The 9,759-nt window shown below is 44.2% G+C and overlaps 1 protein-coding gene across 1 annotated transcript in view; it reads right to left on the bottom strand.

Moving 5' to 3' along the window:
• LUC7L (LUC7-like (S. cerevisiae)) overlaps positions 1-9,759 on the bottom strand; it is a 17,976-nt gene that overhangs the window by 1,249 nt on the left and 6,968 nt on the right. The window contains exons 5-9 of the mRNA XM_010289034.1: positions 9,199-9,342; positions 8,585-8,761; positions 7,673-7,761; positions 2,570-2,599; positions 1,468-1,632 (exon numbers count right to left, since the gene is read on the bottom strand). Coding sequence (XP_010287336.1) covers positions 1,468-1,632; positions 2,570-2,599; positions 7,673-7,761; positions 8,585-8,761; positions 9,199-9,342 — 605 coding nt within the window. The remainder of the gene's footprint in view (positions 1-1,467; positions 1,633-2,569; positions 2,600-7,672; positions 7,762-8,584; positions 8,762-9,198; positions 9,343-9,759) is intronic.

The raw sequence follows: 9,759 nt of genomic DNA, 5'->3' as shown, positions 1-9,759 counted from the left end.
TCTTTCCCTGTTACCACAACAACGCCTGCTGCCCGCAGTTCGCCTACCCTGAGATTTCCAGATCCTGCGACAGGCTCTCCATCTCTTTCTACAAGTGAGACCTCAGACCAGCAGAACCTGAATGCAGATTTCATTAATTCTCAAGGTGAAAACAGAAGCTAGTCTTGCAGGGAACAGGGATTTTCTGTTTGTTCTCTTGTTTTTGTTCCATTTTCTTAAACTGATCCTGGTCTCTCCCCAGTTCTCAGTAATTCTGTGGAAGCATGTCAGCTAGCCAATCCCCCTGCAATCTCGATGGGCTGGTTTGAATGTGTTCAAGGTTTTCAAAGCAATCCCTTACCTGCTCTTTAGTAATAGTTATTACAGGGTCTTCCTCACTTCCTAATTGTCCAAACTTCTTTTCTTTATTTTTCATGTTCAAGACAGATTTAAAAAAGGACTTTAGTATCTCAGCCATTGGAGAATCAACAGTATTTACACCCCCCCTCAATTAATTATTAACAGACTTATTTTTTCAGACCATTGTTCCCCTCCCCTTCATCGGGTATCTTTAAAACCTGTTCTTACCCCTTAGCTAAAGTGACACAAGACACAACAGTAGGTTTGTTTCTAGAATTGTACTCAAGTGATGGTGTCTAATGACCTGAGACAGTGCTAAAAAGCACTCCCCTATTAATTAGGAGCATTTCAAAAAAGCCAGATCTAACATCAGCAAGCACCTGGCAACTTGCTCCGAGGTTCAGAAGGCTGTAAGGGAACACAACGGTTCCTTTCAATTTTTCTAATACTCCTACATATGCTTGCCTCATCCTTCCTCCTGTAGAGTGGGTGTTTTGCTGAGTTTCAGAAAAGACTGAAAGCCCTTCTTTGGACTACAGCACTTCTCCTCAGCGACAGGAGAATGGTATACTCCTCCCTCCTGGCTTCCTTTTCCCCCTCCCTCTAGTGCAGATTCCTAAAGAACTGTCTGTCTCTCGACCGAAGCCTTCTAACAGAAGACTTCCCCCAGATCCTAAATCCTACACTTCCTTCCCCTTGCCAGCACTAAGAGAAAGAAGCTGGGAAGCAGAAGATAACCATAGAAATGCAACGTCAAAACTGCCTCTCAGTTACTTGGCTTTTACAGGCCTGCGGAGGCTGTTAGCTCAAGCAGGCCTTTGTGCTGCTGCTTATACAAGAAAACCAGCAACTTCTCAAGGCTTAGCATTGCAAATCAGGGAACCAGTTCCATCTCCTAGACTCTCCTCTCAAGCTGGGATCTTACAGTTACTGCCCTACTGCTCTCACATGAGGCCATCTACAAACGGGCACTGGGAAATCCTGCTTTGGCCCAGGAGCTGGTACAGGACGCTGCAGCTGCTAACTTGAGAAACCAGTCATACTCCTGCTCGCTCTAAGGGACTGGGGAGGCTCACTGCGTTGCCAAGGACTCCCCTTTCCAGAAACATTTCTGTCAGGAATACGTACTTGTGTTTTGAACTCCTGTCTCTGGACCCCCGTCGGTGACCTCTGCTGTGGCTGCGGGAACGGCTCCGGTGGCGTCTGTGTCGGTCTCGGGACCGGGAGCGAGACTTCCGCCGTTCACGGGAAGCTGATCTCGAGCGTCTTCGCCTCCTATCCCGAGACCGTGATCTGAAGGGGACACAGATTGCCTCAGATTCAGGGGACGGGCCAGTACATCGGATCTGCGCACCTGAGCCCACTTCTCAGACATTCCTGAGTAACAGTTATCCAGAGACCCACTACTCATGCCTCCCAGCTGCATCCCTGCCAACACAGAAGGCAGATCACCCGTAGGTGGGTGGGCAACTCCCTCTTGGGCCTCATGCTACCAACAAAATGCCAATGGGTAAATTGCATTTGCTGGGAAACTTGTATAAAAAGCCCCCACCATTAACATAAGCATGTGCCGATGCCTGGAGCAGAGCTTACCAACCGTGCCTCACTCAAAGGGAAGAGTGGAAGAGAGGCCAAAGTAAGTGGCATGTGAAATTACCATAACCCATATGGCAGCCTGCCAAAAAAGAGTCTGCCTTGTGACAGTACTGCAGTGTAGAAGCAGATTTGTTTCAATCTGCTCTTAAAAAAACCCTAAAGGATGCCAAATGTATATGGAAAGCAGTAGAGAGGAAGATCTCCAGGTACGTGATCACTGAGAGAGGGCTGTCACACCGCTAAGGCAAACTCTTCACAGAGATGTGAGGGCTTTGATCTTGAACCTTTGTATTTTTAGATCTGAGGTACAATCTATCTAACAGATATATGTCAGACATTAAAACTATGAAAGTATATTGGGCATTTATTGACAGAGGCATCGAGTGCATTCTTAGACTCATACTCTGGAGCGCACAGCACCCTCTGTCCTGACCTGGCTAGCCAGCATTTGCTTTCTAGCCCAACAGGTGACATTAAGTCACACAGCACCAAGGAAGTGTCCAAGCAGTAGTTCCCATTTCTTTCAGGGAGCAAAACAAAGAGGCTGGGGCACTGAGTGAACTCCATTTGTGAGACCCAGGAAAAACCTCAGTAGCTAAAGAGAAATAGGTATTTAGAAGAACTGCACTCTCACCTTCGACGGTCTCTATTTCTTGATCCAGACCTAGAAAGGAGGGTTAAACAAGAGAAGTTATGATATAGTCAGTGGGTTTTCAATAGAACAACCCATTCACCCTGGCAGCTCTTCACAGGAACACAATACCCCAAGTAATACGTCATTTAAAAAAAAGCTTGCCATTAAAGCATTTAATTAGCTTCAATTTGGGAGGCATGGAGAATTTGTCAAAAATTGAAGAACTTTGCAGAAATGCTAGTTTCTACATGCAGAGCTTCCTGTCGGAACAGTAAAGGTCTACAAACCAATTCAGTCTCTGTTAATAAAGCATCACAATGAACCTTTCCGACTTTAAATTTGCTGTGCACATTTGTTAGATACTCTTTACCCTCTGCAGTCTAACATCACCCAGATCAACTTTAACATTTTGAAGAAAAAATGCCACCCTCATCCAGTCAGAAAGACACTTGACAGTTTTCTGATTTTGGTTACTTTGAGGTAGTTGCACATTAAAAAGGTTTTGATAAAGAGAAAACAGCATTTTCTCACTTATTGTATTTATTTAACAAACATTAGAAGGAGATTTGCATCGATTTTTTTCTTCCCCCTGTTTGGGAAAGATGAGCTAGAAAAAAAGAGGGGACACAGACACAAGGGAAGAACTATTACTGAAAAGTAACTGAGAGACTGAAAATCCTTCATCTCAGACTTAGAAAGCCACTTGAGAAGAGTCATCCAAGCCTCACTATTCTTTTTCACATTTCCATGGCTTCAGAGTTCACGTGCTCAGCTTAAAGCTGTAAGCATTAGTTTTTGACTGTAAATAACAACAACGTCACAATTCTTTCAACTTCTGAAGCACCATTACTCAGCACCACTTAAAATACCACTCCACATGAAAGATACGCCCTCCCTCTTTCTCTGTGGACACATTTCAGAGCCAACTTACACCAAAACATTACACACTGCCTGAACAGTCTCTTTTGGCTTTAATTGAGAAGTGGATGGTCTCCCTGTTTAGTGACTTAGAAGCTCACTCTCGTAACTGCTCCCGCCTCCCCACTGCATACAGACTCACAGGGGATGTTCCATTTACTGTTCTGGCACTGTAACAGGAGATGTGGCTGAAAGCTACACACAAAATTTTAAAAAGCTATAGAGAAGCATCTATTTTAATAAAATCATTTAAAACCATACCCAGATAAGACAAGATTAAGTGAATCAATGTGCACTGACATTCTTTCACAATGAAATGGGCTTGTTCAATCACGGTAGAAAGGAAAAAAAACCCCAAAATTTAGAAAGGAATTCAGGTAGAAGGGCTGTAAACAAGATGGAGCTGAACTTGGAGTCAGGCAAATGAACCATGCGCTGAGGCAACACACAAGACTACTAGATGAAGGAAAAGCTGATAAACCAGGAGAGCAAGGCAATAACCACACACCTCCTTTTTCACGTAACAGAACCTGACAGAGCAGCAAGACCTCCTGTACCTGCCCAGCAGGCAGCTGAATTTTTTTTGGTAGCTGTAATTACTCCAAGTTCTTAATGTTCTTCTCCTTCTGATCACTTTATTCTGAATCGCTGGTGCACACATCCCCACAAAGCCATTCCACATCCCCTGAAAAGCCTGGCTGCCCTTCCATGCCTATGATCTGAGAAGGAGTATGAACAATAAATTCCTGATAACCACTGCCTAGCGCCAGACTTCAGAACTCAGGAAGCACCCAACAAAACAGCATTTTCCTTACTAACCTGAATCAGTATACAGCAGGAGACAGTAAAAGACTGTTGTCCAGAGGAGTGGGAGGCTGAGCATTTTTTTTCGCCTTCCCTTTTTTGTCCCTGCATCACAGAAGCTATGTGCTGAGTTTCATAACCTGTTGTCCTGCTTTCAGCTGGGATGGAGTTGTTTTTTATTTCCCGATAGCTGGTATAGTGCTGTGCTTTGGAGTTAGTATGAGAATGATGTTGATAACACACTGAAGTTTTAGTTGTGGCTACGTAGTTGCAGTGCTTAACACTAAGTCAAGGACTTTTCAGATTCTCAAGCTCTGCCAGTGAGGAGGTGCACAAGAAGCTGGGAGGGGGCACAGCTGGGACAGCTGACCCAGCCTGGCCAAAGGGATATTCCCTACCATACAACTTCATGCCCAGTACATAAACTAGAGTTAGCCCGGGGGCAGGAATCGCTGCTCAGGGACAGGCTATAGAACACCAGGTGGTGAGCAATCGCTGTATTGGGCATCACTTGTTCTCGTACATTCCTTTGTCAGTATTATTATTATTGTGTTATCGTCGTTGTTTCCTTCTCTTTTGCTGTCCTATTAAACTGTTTTTATCTCAACCCACAAGTTTTTCCCAATTCTCTCCCCTGTCCCACTGGGGGACAGGGGGAGTGAGTGAGCTTGCTGCGTGGTGCTTAATTGCTGGCTGGGGTTAAACCATGACACCTGTGTTTTGCCCAACAAAGGAAATCCATTTGGCAGCTCCAGCCAGACTTGTTTGCTGATGTAGTCTGGAAGCAAACACAAAGGTCTGCATTTCCAGGCATGCCACCTCTCCATAGAATTTCAGTCTTAAGAGGTTACTGGGTGGCCCGCAGTCACCAGCAACACCAAACAAAGGACGTGTGTTTATTTACCACTAGGGGTGACAACCCAGTTCACTCATTCCTATGTGGAAATCACAGTTTAGTTGACAAATTAATAAAGTCTGTGAGAGGTAGAGTTTCACAAGTCAATCTACAGGTTTCCACAGTATGTCACAGGAAGTCACCAAACACTTCTCAAAGTCAAGCAGTACTCCTCCTCTTACTGAGTAACACCGTGAAGATGCTGTATATGAAGATACAACAAGAAGAGTTATGAAGGAAACATGTTTTCTGTGATTCCTTAAAGTATCAAGCTCTGGTTAAGAGAGGCAATCTGAAAGGTGGCAGAAGTCACCAATTAGTTTTTGATGGAAAAACACCCCTGTAAACATGGTGTTGCACAGCTCCTAGTGGAGAAGGTACTGAGAAATCGAGAAATCTGGGCTCTAGTCCCAGTACTGAGACTAAGTGTCCACTGAGAAAGCTATTTGCCTTCTTTGGGTCAAGTCCTCATTTTGGAGGCAAATAATTTGACCTCCTCTGTATGGCACTCCTGGCTCCTTCGTAACAAGCTTTTCTTTGGTATCTGAACAGAGGACCATACAGATGCCTCCACATAGAGTGAGAACAAAGGGTGGCCACAGTCTCTAAGTAGTGCCACATATGGAACCAGCAAGAACTCAGACTTTAGGCCAACTCAATGCAGTTCTTAAACCCTTCATATATAAAGCATTAAATAAACATTCAAAAGTGATCTTTCAACCTCCTCAATCAGGTGCATCCATATATGGGCTATGTGCGAACACAAGAGGCTCCTTAAACTCTCAAGAATTGAGGGTTTGTTGTCTTTTTGTTGTGTTGTTTTTTGTTGTTTTGGGGAGTTTTTTTAAAACCACAAAAACAAAACCACATACATACCACTGGAACAAAACCACATACATACCACTGGAGTAAGCAAGCTAGCATTTTGGGGAGATACAGACCAATTAAAAGATCCAGAGGACTATTCCAGAAGCCAAGTCTGTTGAGCAATTTCACACAGAAATGACCTCCAGGAAGAAGAGGCACCATGGAGACAGACACACTGACTGCAGGTTAGAAATGGCCCTACTGTGGCTCAGAAAGAGCTGCCATGAAGCAGCTGCATGGGAAGACACTGCTTGTTTCATTTTCATCTTTCAGTCCATAGCAACAACATACACCAGTCCCTTTCGATTAACTCCCGCACTCATCAGCCAGTTCCAGATTCTGCAGCTCCCAAATATAACTGCATTACCAACAATCTTGCATGGATGCCAGAAAAGTTGTGAGGCTCTACATGAAGTGCCACAGTTCAGGAGAAAGCTACAGCATGAACTGGCGCTTCATATGACACCAGTCTCCAGTGGGAGAGAGAACCTACATAAAATACCCTAATTGGAGAATGCGTAACAATTTGGGGCTTACATCTTCACAATACACCAAAATCACCATGCTGCAGACCACAGAAAACCAAGCTGCTTCGATTCTGGTATTTATTTGCTAGCATGTCCAGCAACATACACCCAGAAGCCAGCACCACCTTAGAACATACTGCAGTTATGTATCGGTCACACCTCAGACATGGATGGCTGAAACGCACTCCGCAGTTTACAGTGAGAGTCAAAAAGAGCTTTCTGTAGGCAGCAAGGTTGGTTTTTTTGATGCAAGAAGTACAACAGGAGAAACACGTGAGATAAGCGGGTAGATGCTGTGACGACAAGAACAGCATTCCTACTCAGCCACTTCCTCTGCCTGACCATTGCAAATAACCACCCTCTCCACACCAGGCTGTTTAACTGAGCTGTTTACACACAAGATGCCTGTTCATTCAGCAGGCAAGAGGCAGAAGAGCTTGTCCTGAGAATACCAACATTGCAGCCACTCCCACTGCTCAAGGATTATACAGGTATGAGCAGAAGGTAATACACAGGGCCACAACCGCCAGAGGTAGCAACTCCTTGGGTCCCTCAGATCCCCTAGGAAATGTTTTCCAAAGATGTGCCACAAAAGCACCTCACTCTTATTGTAGAAAATTTTCAGAGCAAGACAGGCAGCCCACCATCTGGCTCACAAATACCAGCTCCACTCTGTTGTCACCTCGTCGCCTAGAAGTGAGGAGGGCTGCCCAGGGCATTGTGCATAACTAATGTCTTTTGAGCAGACCTAGCCCTCACACATCTTAAACCTCCCCACTCAGATGCAGGACTGGATGAAGGCATTTTATTCAGGTTCAGATTCCCAAAGACAGGGACTAGACTGATGTAAGCCTGAACATTACAGGGATATCACATCTTTCAAAGACACAATGGAGGTTAAAACTATACACATACAATCACTCTAAGGTGGGGGTTTTGTGCATTTGTTTTCATCTTTAATGGAATGCCAAGGTGCTCACAGAGCACCTGGAGCACGTCCAAAAGCTATTCCTGCAGAACCTGCTGCTCAGATACAAGATATCAGACTATTTCAACATCACCTTCACAAGCCAGTTATCAGCTTCCACTTACCGTCTGCCCATTCTCTCCTCTCGTTCTCTCTCCTCTCTCCGTCTCAAACGATCCTGGTTTCTCTTCTCTTGCTTTTCTGCCACTGTTTTCTAGAAAAAAAGTCCACATCATATTTCAGCCATACAGTAACAGGTCGGAGAGATCTGCAGGGAGACTATTCCAATAGTAAGACAAAGAACAGTTTCACTGCTAGTCAAGATCTCTATCAAGGTTCTCATTTTCCTGACAACTTCACTAACATACATCAGTACAAGAAATGCCACTCCCTACTCCGCTTTGAGTGCTTGTGCTCTAAGAGACAAGCCTGTAAACTTTGAGGCAAGGCACTGTCTCACCATGAGTGTACAAAACACACAATGAAACAGTGTTCTGGCCTTGTGCCCATGATCAATCGAGGCAGACCTCAATATACTGCCCAATGAATAAGGCACAGGAATCACAACTCTTACTTGAGCAGGTTAAAGGTCTGTTTGCAAGCAAGACCAGTACCGCAACTCCATTACAAACCATTTCAGAAAAATTCCAATCACTTCAGCCACTGAAGACCTTTTTCCACTGACAGCACTATGTGAAACTTCAGTTCAAGCATTTTATTACGAGGTCTCAGTCAAAAAACCCAAGTGACAAATTTCAGCTATATCAATGACAAAAATACAGGTGACTGTACCAATGCTCTGAGGAATAAGTGACAGGAGTGGTCTGGTTTGACGAATTCTGAGGGTACAGTTATCCAGAAATTAGAGAACAGAACCCAAGATGAGGCTACACAAACCTCCATCTGAAGTTTCAGGGATTCTGCAATCAGAAATTTCTGGGCTTCTACAAACACTCTCCAAAGAATTCTGTACTAATTTAATAAAACTGTTGAATGTCTTCAAAACTACAAGGAGAAGGTTTAAAACAGAGGATTACCCTCAGCTGATCCAGTTTCTCACGAATCTGAATGAAACCCAAGTGTAATTTGCCTCCAAAGTGGTCAGCAAGACGCCGGTCGTTGTCATGGAGACCCAGATACGCTGAACAGACTTCACACACACGCAGCTTCTGCTGCTGGAAACTGGATGCAGGCATTGAATTTCGGTATTCTTCCTAAAGTGAAGCAAAAAACCACACAAATGTCAGGGAATCCTTACACAGTCACAACCCTCCAAGGAAACTCCTGCAAAGAATTGCACTGCTGCTTTCAAGAATCAAAAAAACAGCCTCAATACAAAGGAGGTGCCATACAAAACACTTTGCGAGCACAGTTAACCTGACACTCTATCCCTGCAAGTGCCTCGTGACCAAATATTTCAGAGGACGAATCCCTCCCCACGCCGTCAGCTCTCTTCACTAGATAGAAGATTTTAAAAAGTTTTTCTTCATCTATCACACTACGCTGCCAACTTCTTGCTGGCACATGGCTGAAACTGAAAAAGAAGGTGCTGGCAATATCGGAAATGGAAGTAGGAACCGCCCAGCTGTTTCCCACACACTCAGCCTAGCCCAGTCTGCCATTACAATTCATAGGAGAACTAACGCCATACCTCTGCCTCTTTCTTTTTCGCTCGGACTTTCTCCACTTCCATCAGGATCTTTTGAGACTCATCAACATTTCCTTCAGCTCCCAGCTGCTCAGCTTTAGCTAAGAGTTTTCCGATGTCTTCATTCAGCTCATGTACTTTCTCTGCCTAAAGAGAATAATTAGTTTTTAATAAGACAAAAAACTTGCTAAAGCTTGCACGACAACTTTTCCTTTTTCTCTAAAAAATATTGTTTAACAAGAGCAGTTGTTGGAAAATGACCATAAAGCTCCAAAAGTCAAAGGAGTCCCAACAAAAAGAGACTGTCGGGCCAAGTACAGGCAATGCAGACACAGACACACAGCAGCGAGAGAATGGACATGGAGAGGACATCATCAGTTCTGCCACAAACAGTGGCACATTTCTGGCTTACAGGACAGGATAGAGTCCGCAAAACCAGCTTCAGAAATATTTTGTATTGTCCCAATGAAGGAAGTTCCCAAAGAGGAAATGATGAGCGTTTATTAAGTGAAAAGACAACAATCACGGGACGGATTTATTATTCTAAGCTAGGTCTGAAGGGGG

This window comes from Phaethon lepturus, unplaced genomic scaffold (genome assembly GCF_000687285.1).
Source record: "Phaethon lepturus isolate BGI_N335 unplaced genomic scaffold, ASM68728v1 scaffold14856, whole genome shotgun sequence".
Lineage (NCBI taxonomy): Eukaryota > Metazoa > Chordata > Aves > Phaethontiformes > Phaethontidae > Phaethon > Phaethon lepturus.
Note: the sequence above shows the minus strand (reverse complement) of the source record. Positions and strands in the feature narration are given on the sequence as shown.